This window comes from Rhineura floridana, chromosome 9, assembly GCF_030035675.1.
Source record: "Rhineura floridana isolate rRhiFlo1 chromosome 9, rRhiFlo1.hap2, whole genome shotgun sequence".
In the NCBI taxonomy this organism is placed as follows: Eukaryota; Metazoa; Chordata; class Lepidosauria; order Squamata; family Rhineuridae; genus Rhineura; species Rhineura floridana.
Window position 1 is genome coordinate 125985121 of NC_084488.1, and position 13297 is coordinate 125998417.

Sequence of the window (13297 nt, forward strand, 5' to 3'; positions counted from 1 at the left end):
AAAATCCTTGATGGCACATGTCTCTTCCTGGAAAACAGGGTGAATGGAGAGAATAACAGAGCAACAGAGGCTAGAAACTAGTAGCAGGATTCTTCTCCATCACCAAAGAAGGCTTATCCCCTCCAGTCATTGCAATCTACTTTCCGTTACTAGAGGAAAGGGCAACATCTGAAGGCACATGAGGCCACCACCTTGCTGAAGCTAAGCAGGTGTGGGTCTGGTCAGTGCCTGCATGGGAGACCACCTGGGAAGCTCAGGTATGCTGCCTTGGGTTCCCTGGTGAAAGAAAGGCGGGGTATAAATGTGACAAACCAACAAATATATAAAAATAACATTTACGCAAACAATTTACCATTCAGGAGGTGAAACCTTTGGGGTGTTCTCTTGTTCCCTTGAGGCTTCCTCCCCCACGGCTCAGCAGACCCCTTCCCAGTTCATCTTTGGTTGCTCTGGCTGTGGCTCTGAGACCACCCTAGGACCTTTTAGACCTCCATAGACATTGCTCTTCCCACAACCAGGAGAACTGAGACAGTGATTCCACTCGGCTATTCACTCCATACAAATCTGGCAATGGCTACCCCCATTATGTATAGGCCAGGATTTGGCATAATGCACAGAAGCCGATCGGATCCCTAGATTAACAGACCCCACTGTACATTTACTCAGAAGTCAAGCCCATTCAACTAGAGGAAGGCCTCTCTCGTCAAGTGCCAGTTCACCTTTTACATAGTTTAGGTGTACACTTAAAAAAAAAAGTGAAATGCATGAATGAAACAAACAGCTGCTTGGAGCACATGAATCATACGGGGACACTCATGACAGCCCAGAATTGGCTGTAGCTTCCTGCCACATAAATGCACCCTATGAGCACAGCAGAGCAACGGATCAAACTGCAGAAACTCCTCCCTTGGCCATTTCCATGGGGACAGCGGGCAAGAGGGCAGGGTAAGAGGCTGGACCCTTTCAGCGCTGATCCTGACCTTGCACACACCCCACTGAGAGAGGCAGTGTGGTAGAGTGGTTAAAATGATGGCCCAGCAGGTCCAGGATTGAATCCCCACTTGTCAGTTCCTTGGGAGACTTTGAGCCAGTCACGAACTCCCAGCCTGACCTACTTCTTTGGGTGCCCGTGAGAATAAAATGGGGAGGACAAGGAAAGGTGGAATAAATTTCAGCAAATCCTCTTGCAAGGCTTCAGTTGTTTCTGTGGGGCAGATGCAGCAGGACTCCAGGTGGGATTTTGCCACTGGCCGGCTTGCACAGGCATCCTCCGGCAGGATTCGTGAGGAAGAGCCATGGCTCAGTGGCAGAGCACTGCTTTGCCAGGCTCAGTCCCGGGAGTCTCCCTGGAGAGCCATCGCTGCCAGTCAGTGCAGACATTACTGAGCTAGATGGACCAGTGGCCTGACTCTGTATATAATAAGGCCCCTTCCTCTACTCTCTGTTACCCTAAAGCCATGCAGGATCCCATGCCCTACAGGATACATAAAAATGTCTTCAATAGGCACCAAACTCCCCCAGAGGGTCAGTGCCTATCTGGCATCCACTAGAAGGGAGTTCTCTATCACTGGGGCTGCCCTGCATCACCAGGGAGCAGACCCCGGGGTAAGGCGGCATTATAGGCAGCTTCTCAATTGAGGACCACACCAGTATATAGGGGGCAAGGCAATATGTCTCAAGGACCATGGTCCCCAGTTTATTTATTTATTTATTGCATTTGTATACCGCCCCCCCAGAGCCGAAGCTCTCTGGCCAGTTTACAACAATTAAAAACATTAAAAACAAATATACAAATTTAAAAACACAAGTTGGAAGAAAACTAAGAAGAAACACCCTTCAAACGCTCCAGTTTTAAATCTGTGTAAACTTTTTGCAATGGTTATTCAGCCTCAGTTTCTTACACGAAGGTGTCCTCCTCTGCATAGTTACTTGGGAGTCAGTCCTATAGAACGTTACTTGATAATAAACATTGCTTGACACTCTAGGAAAGAGGCAGAATAAAATTTATTTAGTTTTATTTAACAAAATGTATATACCACTTGATTGTAACAAAACATCAAAGCGGTTTACAAAAATAAAAAACCAAACATTGAAATAATAAAATATAGTTAAAAGCAGATATTTAAAAACGTTCAAAAACTAATTAAAACAATTAGCTAAAAACATATTCAAGCATGTGTAACTGCTACATGCCTAGATGAGCTTGCCTAAACAAAAACATTTTAAGCAGGCACCAGAAAGAGTATAGCAAAGGCACCTGCCTCATGTCAACAGGCAGAGAGTTCCAAAGAGTAGGTTCCGCCATATTAAAAGAACAATGTCTTACAAAGGCACACCTGTAACAGGGCCAGTTCTGCAGATCAAAATGCTCAAGTGGGCACATATGGGGTAAGGTGATCCCGCAAGTAAACTGGTCCCAAACTATTAAGAGCTTTATATACTATTAGCAACACCTTGGACTTGGCCCAGTAGCAAATTGGCAGCCAGTGCAGATCTCTCAGCAAAGGAGTAATATGCTGACAGGGTCTCCCTCCTGTCAGCAACCCTGCTGTGGCGTTCTTTAGTTTCTGAGTCAAGCGCAAGGGAAGCCCCACAAAGACTGCATTGCAGTAGTCCAACCTTGAAGTCACTAATGCCTGAACTACTATGGCCACCCTCTCTCAGTCCAGGAATGTCCGCAGTTGTCTCACCAGGCACAGCTGATAAAAGGCACTTCTAGCCGCTGAGACTACCCAGGCCTCCAGTGACAGAGCTGGGTCCAGAAGCCCCTCCAGACTGCGTACCTGCTCCTTCAGGGGGAGGGCAACCCCGTCCAGAGCAGGCAATGGACAAACTTCTCGGACACGAGAACCACTCACCCACAGTGCCTGTCTTGCCAGGATCACAGATATTTCTGTCCACCCACCCCACTCACAGTACGCTTGACCCATGTGGGGTGGTGCCTCTTCATTCCCCTAGTCCAGGGCTGGGAAACCTTTTCCACCCTGAGGGCCACATCCCCCTTTGGGCAAGTCCCTGGGGCCACATGCTAGCGGCAGGCGGGCCAGAAGCGAAAGAGGGCAGAGCAAGACCTGGCAATATGACCCTGGTCCCAGAAGAGGCTCGTGTCTACACACTCCCACAACCCTCTTGCCTCCTTCCAAGAAGCCAGAGAGATGACCAGAGCTCAAGGCTGCTCAGTCCGGCCAGAGAAAAGCACGCAAGGGGGGGGCAGAGCAGGGCCAGTGTGGGGGCTGGAGAGAGAGCCCCAGGGGCCAGTCCGAAAGGCCAGCAGGGCCGTGCTCGGCTTCTGGGTCTGAGGCTCCCCACTGCTGCCCCCCAGCCAATGCAGCTCGGAGCACATGGCCTCTGGGTGGCCCAAATCCCATCTCGGCTGGGGCCTTGAGGCAAGTCACTTCCTCGCACGCTCTGCGCTCCGGCTCCACACAGGCACAAGGAAGGACGCAGACTGTAGGGCCAAACGGTAAGTTACATTATTCATACTTCAAAAGAAATGTGCTTTACTTCTATCTTGAAGGGAGAAGAGTCGTGTGGGGTTCCCGTCCAACACGGGAACTCCCAAACTGTGCAAGGGCTGTTTGCCTTTCAAAACAAGTGGTGATGTTAAGCACTAGCAACAACAGCAGTAGTACAGGACGATTAAAAGAGCATGTCACTGTGGCCTTTCCAGAGTCCATCCCGCCACTTCAGACTAAAGCCTCCAGAGAACTACCCCCATGCCGCGCAAGTAGGGGGCAGGACATCTGTTGAGGAAGGGGGCAAGGCAGGCTCACCAACAGGACCAAGATCTGCACCTTGCTGGACCACACTCTGCAGCATCAACAGGGGTTACTCAGAGGTCCCATGGCAATGATATGCATGCATGCGTGTGTGTGAGAGAGAGGGGGAGGCTAGCATGCGTCCTTGGAGAACCAAACAGGTAGCTGCTGAAGCACTGGGTGACGGCTTCCAGTATTCCTGCCTGCTGCTTTTCAAGGAGCCGGATTGTGGCCAAGGACATCTGCTTATATCCTCAGACAATCCTCGCAAGGCTCCAAAGAGAAACCTGGAAGGATTCAAGTAGGAGAGAGACTACGTTCAACAGCATGAAATCCTCAGTCCAGCCGCACCCGTAACTCTCTCCCCACCCCACCCCCACCCCGCCATCCAGTCTGGATTATTTTTGGATGTACTCCTCTGCCTGTTTGTAGGCTTCTGTTATTAAATTAGGGCTTCAGCAGAGGGATTCCAGAAACCTTCACATCTCTACTTGCCGCATAGAAGCTCTTCCATTTTTCCATCTGTAAGCGCTCATAATTTATTCCCAGGAAGAGTGCTCCGTTTCCAGTAACTCCAGAGTGGTATTGTGAGAAGGCAACTTGAGAGTCTCTACTGACCACTCTCATTTTAAGGCCTTGGTGTTAAAATGCCTCTGCAGGAGGGAGAGAAAGGGGGGGCATATTCCTTGCTCCACTGACTTGGAGAACTAGCCAGCTCAGCTTCCAGGCATGCCAGCATTCCCTCCCATTCCTAAAGGATGAAAACTTGCCTTTGCCACACATCTACTGTGCATTCAAAAGAAGCGTTCTGTGCATCTGTCTCTTGGAAGAGCTGCTGGGCAGGGGTTCCCAAACAGTGGTCCATGGCAGGTCTGCGTTCAGGACTTGTACTGATTTTCAATTGTATTTATTTATATCCGGCCCTTTATCCCAGCAGGAGCCCATAAATTGTACCTCTACTGCTCCTTTTATTCCCTATGTTGTATTTTCTTTTGTGGAGTAGTGGTTAAGGTGCTGGACTACGACCTGGGAGACCAGGGTTCGAATCCCCACAGCCATGAAGCTCACTGGGTGCCCTTGGGCCGCTTACCATGAACACCCTCTTCGTAGGGTCGCCATAAGTCGGGATCGACTTGAAGGCAGGCTATTTCATTTTCATTTCTTTTGTCTTACACTTTGAATTCTTTTGAATTACACGTGGATAATGCAAATGGTAATACAATAAAACACAATATCATGAAGAAGCAGAAACAATGCAACTAAAAATCACACAGCGCCTACCACAGCACAGAAAAACTGTCAAGTGGTCCACCGAGGCCATCCGTGGTCTGTGGGGCGAAACGTTTGGGAGTCACTGCTGTAGGGTATTGTGAGGGGAAGGGCCCATGACACAATGGCAGAGTAACGATTCCACATGCAGAAGGCATCCGGGCTCATTCCCTGGTACCTCTAGCTAAAAGGAGACTCTCAGGTGGTAGCAGGTGCTGGGAAAGTCTCCTGTCCAGGACCCGGGGAGGCCCTGCCGGCCAGAAGTGGCAAAAGACAGTGGGAGGAGCCTGACCTGGGATCAAGGGGATGTCTCCCCCTCTCACAGCCTTTCTGGAGACCCCAAACAACCCTGGCGCCAAAACTCCCTGCCCAGATCTCAGCTGCAAGAAGAATGCCTGGCCTGACCCTGGCCTGAAGAGTCCCTGAGCAGAGGCTTGGAGCTGGACTTCATTCAGGGCCACTGCTGGTCTCTGTGCATGGTAAAAAACCAAACATTTATGGGAACATGCAGAAAGACCTCAAGGCTCAGGAGTGGGGAAACTATCTGAAGAAGGGGTTTTCTCTCTCACTCTCATACTTCACATTCTTGTCTCCAGACTTCAGGAGCCAAAGAGTTTTTCGACTCTGTCGCCAGCCTCTGCAGCTCAGCACCTGCAGCTGACAGCCGGCAGCCAGCAGCCAAATTCCAGAGGGAGGGCCCTGGCCCTGCTGCTGCCGCTGCCTGCAGTGGGCCTTCTCTGGAGGGTGGGCAGGCAACATTAGCAGAACTAAGGGGAGGGCCTGGGAAGCCAACTGAGTCCCACCATGAGAAGGAGAAGCAGATCAACCCTTGCTGCTGCACTTCAGAACGGCCGTTTGTCTGTGTGGACGACGACATGTGAATGAGAGGCAGGTCTTACCCTTATCAGTCTGCTCTTCTCTCCTTACTGATGCCCCTATCAGATGGCCCACATCAACACCCCTCCATGGTCAGGTCTTGCCAGCTGTTGGATGCCAGCATATGTCAGATGCTCTTCCTGCTACGCAAGTGCCACTCTGTACGGTGCAGACACGAACCTGACTTGCACCTCATGTAGTGCGAAGAGGTGCCAGGAAGGCCAATGGCAGCAGAACATGAACCAGAGACAGCAGCCAGTAGAGAACAACATGAGAAAGTGCTACTGGATCCGGCCAAAAGGTCCATCTAGTCCTGTTTCTAGTAGCCAGACCACTTTGGGAGCTTGCCAGGAGGCTGAGGAATCACCTGGTATCAGAGGCCTCTCCCCACCAACAAAGGAGGCTCCATTCAGCTATCATGGTTAAGTGTTGCTGATAGGCCAACAATCCGGCATTGCAACTGTGAATGACGAGTCAGGCTGCTCTCTGAAGAAGCTAATGGTGTTTCCAGTTTGGTGGAGGTAGATGGACTAGCTCAAGCTCCAGACCTGGAACTGCCAGATACCTGCTTCTCAACAGGCAGCTTGGAGACTATGTCAGGATTAACAAACTTCTGTCCCTTGTAGAATTGTCGCTGGAGTTGATGGGGTGGGGGAGGGGAGGGGCAAGAGGAACGACGACAGACCGTCCTCTCCATCCAGTCCTGCATCTTCATCTGCCAATGGGATGTTCTGCGTGGATGTTGCATGGCTATCTTCAGCACAACACATCCAAGGCTGAACTTCTCGCCTTTCCTCTCAAGTCATCCTCTTCTCACACACCAAATCTATTGAAAACGCTACCACCACTCACCCTACTGACTTAGGAAGCAGAGCCCTGGCTTTAACTTGGATCCCCTCCCTCTCCTTTGCCCCCCAAATTCCAAGCCATTGATCAGTTGACTGATTGTCACTTCTCTGCTCCAAAACACCTGAGATGATGGCCAGGACCAGGTTACCCCTCTCTCTACAAGATGTAACTGAAATGAACCCCAAGTAAATGCTCCTACTCAAGAGTCATCCCTCGCTGCCCAGGCCTCTGTTTTTCCTCTCCATGTCATCTCACCTACTATCAAAATCTAGACTGTCCCTTGTGATAGGGCCCAGTTTCTAGTTACGTCATTCCCCAAAGCATCAAGTACATTGATAGTCTTGGGCAAATCACCAGCGCTGTTGTCATAATCAAGAAATATGAAGTAGGAGCATCCTTGTGAAACTATCTGGAGGAGTTGGCATAGCCCCAGGGACACGTGCTTGCTCTTTGACAGCGCCTGCAAGGTCCCCAATCATGGGCCGCCTCTGCGCCTGGTTCCCATTCGAACAGTGCCAAGTTCTTCGTGAATTGCAGGTTCCCTTTGTTTATCCATGGCGGGCGGGGCAGCAGAGGAAGAGGTGACCTCTCACTCACCCCATCCTGTCTGTATGGAACTGCCGCCTGCTGTCACCTCCGTATGAACTTTCAGATTATCTCGGAAGAGCTTCACCTTGCCTTGAACTTGTTCACTGCTCTCCAGCGCAGTCACGTAGCATTGCTAAACACTCCAATACGACGATGCAGTCAACGTCTCTGTGAGCTTGGGAGGGGAGAGGATTCGCTCAGCCCCTTCATCGCTCTCAAAGCACAACTCTGTGACGTATGCTGGGAAAGCCCGAGAGAGAGAGTGGGGGGGGCACTCCTGCGCAGCCCTATGAACATGGATGGGTACGGTGACAGGCAAGGCAGAGCTGGCCACAGTGGGAACAGAACTTGGTGGAGAGAAGGAGACAGTGAGATGGAGGGATGCCCCACTGCAAAACCAGGCAAGGTCCTGGAGTGAGCTTTCAGCCCTGGGACAAGGCCTAGGGAGACACAAGCATAGCCCACCTGAGCGTTTAAACCCAGCCCACACCAGAAGCGGAGGGCAGAAGGGACGGCTTTAGAGCAAGAGAGGCTCTGGGCATTTTGGGGGTGGGGGACACATCAAAGCCTCCTTGTGCCAGCTGCTCATCCATCCACCCTTGCCAAGCTCATTTCTGGTACTAGACCTTGACTAAGGAGGAAAGCACAAGGGGGAGGACAGACTGGCAAGAGGTCAGCGGCGGGCAGGGAGAACATCTGGCACCCCAAACCCACATCCGTTTTGACTCGGAAAAAGAGGAACCACACAATATACAGGCTACCCACCATTTTATACATGATTCGGGGACCCCTGTGTTTAAATTATGAGGTCTGCTACTGCCATTGTTATCGTTTGCCCATTCATCAAATGCATTTGCTTGCAGGGAAGCAAATATTTCCACATCTCTCCGTTATCAGAAGCTGGCGGAGGAACTTGGCAGAAGCAACACAGGTGTGCGCAGTCCAAACTTGGGAGAGGCAATGTGGTCTAAGGCAGGGGACAGTGGCTCTGGATTCCCATGGGGCAGCCACAACCTACAAGCAGCTGAAGTCTGTGCAACTTCCCTAGCAGGAGATGCATCCAGGAAAGGTACCTTTCTCTGGGTCAGCGACATGCCTCTTCTTTACCTAGGCTGATTTTTTTTTTTTTTTGGCAGGGGGTGGTGGGTGGTTGACAGCTGCTGCTTCCTGTTAGTTGGAAAGGTGAACCATAGATTCCCCTTGCTATATTGTATCAGGTTCTGATCCCTTTTAAAATGGACTTCTTTCAAGTCGATTCCGACTTATGGCGACTCTATGAATGGTAAGTGGTATTCAGAGAGGTTTTTACCATTGCGTCCTTCTGAGGCTGAGAGGCAGTGAGTGGCCCAAGGTCACCCAGTGAGCTTCATAGCTGTGGGGGGAATCGAACCCTGGCCTCCCAGGTTGTAGTCCAACACTCTAACCACTAGACCATAGTGCCTCTCTCTTTGAATTCACTCCTAATTGCTACTGGGGAAGGCAGGGCAGGATTAGAGGGGGGGCAGAGAGGCCAAGCCCAAACTGCTGCCTTCACCTCTGCCATTGGTTAATGCATGAAAACTGCCACTAACTGGTTCCATGTCACAGACAGATCTGGACCCCTTGCAGTCAAATTAAATGCAAAGAATGCATCCTTTTGCTTCTCTTTAGCACCCTCAAAATAAGGACAGCCCACGGGAATCCTAGGCAGGAGCTTAAACAGCGATTGGCAGTCTGCATGACTGGCCTCCAAGCAGAGTAAGCCGGTGCTTTGGACAGGCACATTTTAGGAGCAGTGATGCTGCTGGAAGAGACCCTGGGCACACCTCTTGGGTCACCCGGAGCAACAGACTAGGGTGGGAAGGAGGGAGGGCTGGCCACTGTCTGCTGTAAAAGCTGCTGCCGCTGCCAACAAGAGGCTCCAAGAAGCCTCGGGTAACTTGTCAGTGCATGTCAAAATCAGTGGCAGAGGATGGCAGGGTGGGAAGGGAGCACCAAGGAGAAAAGCAGCCCTGGGTCTTGCTGACACATCTGCAGCCTCAGTGCAAACAACCTGTGCGCTCGAGAGGGCAAGGAGGAGCCGTGTGTGGAAGCTGGTGCTAATAAGGCCCATCACCAATCGCAGCTTCTGCCAAACACTGACACTGTTTGCAAAACAGCCAGTTTTAAAGAGAGACCATAATCTGTGCAGCAAACGTGTACATAAATGTTGAAGACAAATGTTTAAAACACCCAGAAATATTTCCAAACACTGGAATATTTTGTGGGATTTTATCATTGTTGCCAATGCTGGACACATCCTTTGGGATGAGAATACATAAAGTTGCTTTCCTCTGGTGTTCCTAAATTGATGTAAAAGAAATTGCGGTCTGGCCTCCCGCTGGGATGAAAAGAAATAATAAGAAAAAAAGAAATGGCCAAGAAGCAAGTGGCACAACAGATTTTCATTTAAATTCCCTCAACATAATCTGCCTTAGGACCATTCCTCCAGGACCACCAGTCTTGCATATAGATAACTCCGGTAAGAGGATCGTGGCCATGGTATGGGCAGATTTTATTTGAGGCCTCCTGGTCCTAACAACCCACTCCCCCTGTGCAAGTCATCCTATTAGGAATTGGCTGCAATCTCCGCTTGCCTGAGACTAAAATTTTGCAGACCCCACTGAAAACCTACTGAAAGCAATCAGCATAAACTGAACCTAATCAGGCCTCAGATCTCGCAGACCACACTTGGCTGCAAGTGAGACAGCTCCAGCTCTAGCTCCAGCACCCCGGGTGAGTTTCAGCTGGAGCCGCGCAAGCAACTGCAAAGCGTTTAATCCAGATATTGCATCCGTTGGGGCTTGTTACAGCAACAGCATCGCCTTTGGCACCAAGAGGAATAACAGGATTTATGGCTGTTTGTTGCCGATTAAGTATACATCTGAAACCGAAGCAGGAATCTGAACTGAAGCAAGAGGATTGGCCTTCTGTTATGTCACCCCGACCCCTGGATGGCCCTCTTGCTGCTGCTGCTGCTGCTAAAATTTTCTTGTGAATCCTTAGAAGCAGACGGCTGCTGTAGAGGCTACAATACAGGTCACTTTGACCAAGAGGCAAAACGTTCACTCAAGTCATTGTTTGGGATGAAACCTTCCTGCTTAGTGACTGCAGGTGACCAACAAGTAGATTTATGTTGTGTGCACACTGGCTTATCTACTTGGGATAAAACAGATTTACAACCCAAGTGGTGATTATAAGGAAAGAATGTCAGCTTCAAAAGGAACAGCGGCCTGTGCAGGACTTAACTGCAAAGCAAGCTCAGCGTGACAAATGCATCCGTGGGAAATGAGCCCGGCTCTTCCCACATTTCTGGACACGTTGCTTACCTTCCCTGACTCCAGACAGACAGTCTGACACTTCCCTTCAGTCCCCCTCCCTGTTATTACGTTACAACACAAAACAAGCACACAAATCAACTGAACAGCAATCAACAAAAAACAGCACAAATAACTCAACTGACTTGGCAGGGAATATCTTGGCTTTCAAGGAAAGAGTCCTCAGAATAGATCCACTCTGTTCGGCTACATGCAGAATCCCTGCACCCCTTTGTTCCAGAGCACTCAGCAGGCCAAAGGCAGGCTCTGTTTGAGGCCTCCTCCTTCCTGCGGGGAACCTGTGGCCTTCATTACCACTATCCATCCACCGTGCTTTTGTTAGGGCTGGTGGGAGTTGTAATTCAACAATTTCTGGAGGGTCAAAGGGTCCCTGCACCTGATGCAGGCAGTAAAGGTTCACCATACCTTCTAGGATGAGCTTGGTTGTGCCTGACCTTGAGGGAGAACCTAGTGAGGGAGCTTCCCCAAGGTGAAAATAGGGGCATTTGCTAGGCACGTCAAAGGCAGAGGGGCAGTGGAGTACAGGCCCATGGCACAAATTTCCATAACATCTGTATGCAAGAATTTATATGTATAGATGCAAATGTAGGCAGACTTTCGGGAGAGGGGGTCTCTGTTTAACAACTCCAGCCTGCTTTAAAAAAATGTACATATTATTAGCAGGTTCTGAAATTGTGCAAAATACTGTACAATATCATTCCTCTGGACCTATTTGGCTGGTGAAATATTTTCTTTGCTTTTGAATCAGATCTAATTTTGTGCAGATATACAGAACTTTGAAGTTCAGAAAACTATGGTATTTTGGGAGTTACGATGTGTATAACATATTGTCACATTGCTTTGTAAGATTTGTAAGTTGTGTTGAGATGTTTTATAAAAAGCGCTGAACAAACGTAAAAGACTGACCAGAACAAGCCTTCTGGAAAGTAGGAATATAAATTGAATAAATAAACAAATAAACAAAATGTTTGCAGCATCCAAATGTAAAAAGAAAAAAGAAAGTGTTCCTTTTAGTGAATGTGGAAGAGTACGTTCTATAGGTAAGATCTTTTGTGGAGAAAACAAAACAAACACCAACCATCAGACAACACGGAAGCACTTTGGCCACACATCTTCCATTCAGCTAAAAGTGTCCAAGAGGGAATATAACGGTTGGCCCTCAGATGACAGTGGTGAGGATGATGATGATAAAATCTGTATCCTGCCCTTTCTTCCCAAAGAATGCACAAATACTAGTATGAAACATTACACACAAATGATGCAGAAGAAGTCCCAAAGACGCAAAAGAGGCGCCTGCCAAAATCCTAGCTGGATTTTGTCTTTATGTAGTTTTAAGTATTTCAGGATGTTTTTATTCTTGTTTTATATTTGTTTCTAATATAAGCCACTTTGAGTTTTCATTCTGAAAAAAGGACTTCAACTTCAACAACAACAACAACAATAATGGCAGAGGAGCAGAGCAACTACCGGTTGAGTCTATCAGAAAGAGAGACAGGACTGTCAAGCCAGCTGCATGCATTTAACAGGTTCAGCCAAAATGAACACTCACAGCATGACTAAGTTCAGTTATGTTTCTTTAAACAAACGCTCAAACTGTGCAGAGTATGCGCGCACAAGGGCCCTTGTCCTCCTCCTCCATCAACATTTTGGGCTGTCTCTGGGTGTTCCTTGGTGCCTGGCGTTGTTCTCCACACCTTCCTAAGCCCTGCTTTGTTCCAATGGCTGTGGGCTGAATGTTGGGTCCATTTCCTTTAAAAGAAAAGATGCCACTGAATTTGAGCACCTGCAGCCGCACGCGCTACCTTGGCCTGATTTTGCAAAAAGAGAGAGCGAGAGAGAACAGCAGCAGAGGCATGGGGGCTTGATCAGAGTCGTGGGAGTGCGCTGGTCAATGAAGTGGAGGAGGAGGAGGAGGAGCTCCAGCAGAGGGACAAGACCTGGGATGGGAGAGCCCCAGCAATGTGTTCCCAACCACACGCCTGAGCTGCCTTTCTTTGAAGAAAAGTACTGGGGTGGGAGATGGAGAGGAGAAAAGAAGAGTGGTCCTCCTGATCTTTTCTCTCCCACCCACCAAGGAGGGAAAGGGAAGAGAGAGGCAGAAAGAAAACATACCGCCACTGTACTGGTGGAGAACTGAGGCAGAATTCAGCCTGCAGAGACGGGGAGTATGCCTGCCAGTCTGCGCCAGACTGTTTCTTGCAGCTGAGCAGAGGTGTTGCAAGAAAGAGGCATGCATGGCCGTCTCACAGTCTTGAAACTTTTCTGTTTGTTATTGTTTGGCTCACAGAGCAGGCTCCTCCACCACCTTGCAGCAGAGGTGTGTGCGTGTGTGTGTGAGAGAGAGAGGTTGTTACACAGGGCACATTTCTCTTGCTGTTTTACGGTGTAAACCCTTTCGAAGGTCACGAACTCTTTAAAACAAACAGAGCTGAGGTCATTGTTAGTGGGAAATAAGACAAAATGTGAGCCAGTGGCCAGGGCGCCGGAGGAGAGGGAGGAAGAGAAGCCAAACATGGTGAACAATGAAAGCTCTTAAAAGCTAATGAAATGCCTCATTAATCATTACAATGAAGGGACTTGGAAATGGGGGAACAACAAACG

At 49.3% G+C, this 13297-nt stretch overlaps 1 protein-coding gene across 3 annotated transcripts in view; it reads right to left on the reverse strand.

The window, feature by feature from the left end:
* The window catches only part of EXOC6B (exocyst complex component 6B), a 306373-nt gene that overhangs the window by 14829 nt on the left and 278247 nt on the right, over positions 1-13297 (reverse strand). The window contains exon 21 of one of the 3 annotated variants that reach the window (XM_061583689.1): positions 1920-1981. The exons of the other annotated variants lie outside the window; for them this stretch is intronic. Coding sequence (XP_061439673.1) covers positions 1943-1981 — 39 coding nt within the window. The 3' untranslated portion in view covers positions 1920-1942. Of the gene's footprint in view, positions 1-1919; positions 1982-13297 lie in introns of those variants that run through there. 3 annotated transcript variants of the gene reach the window in all.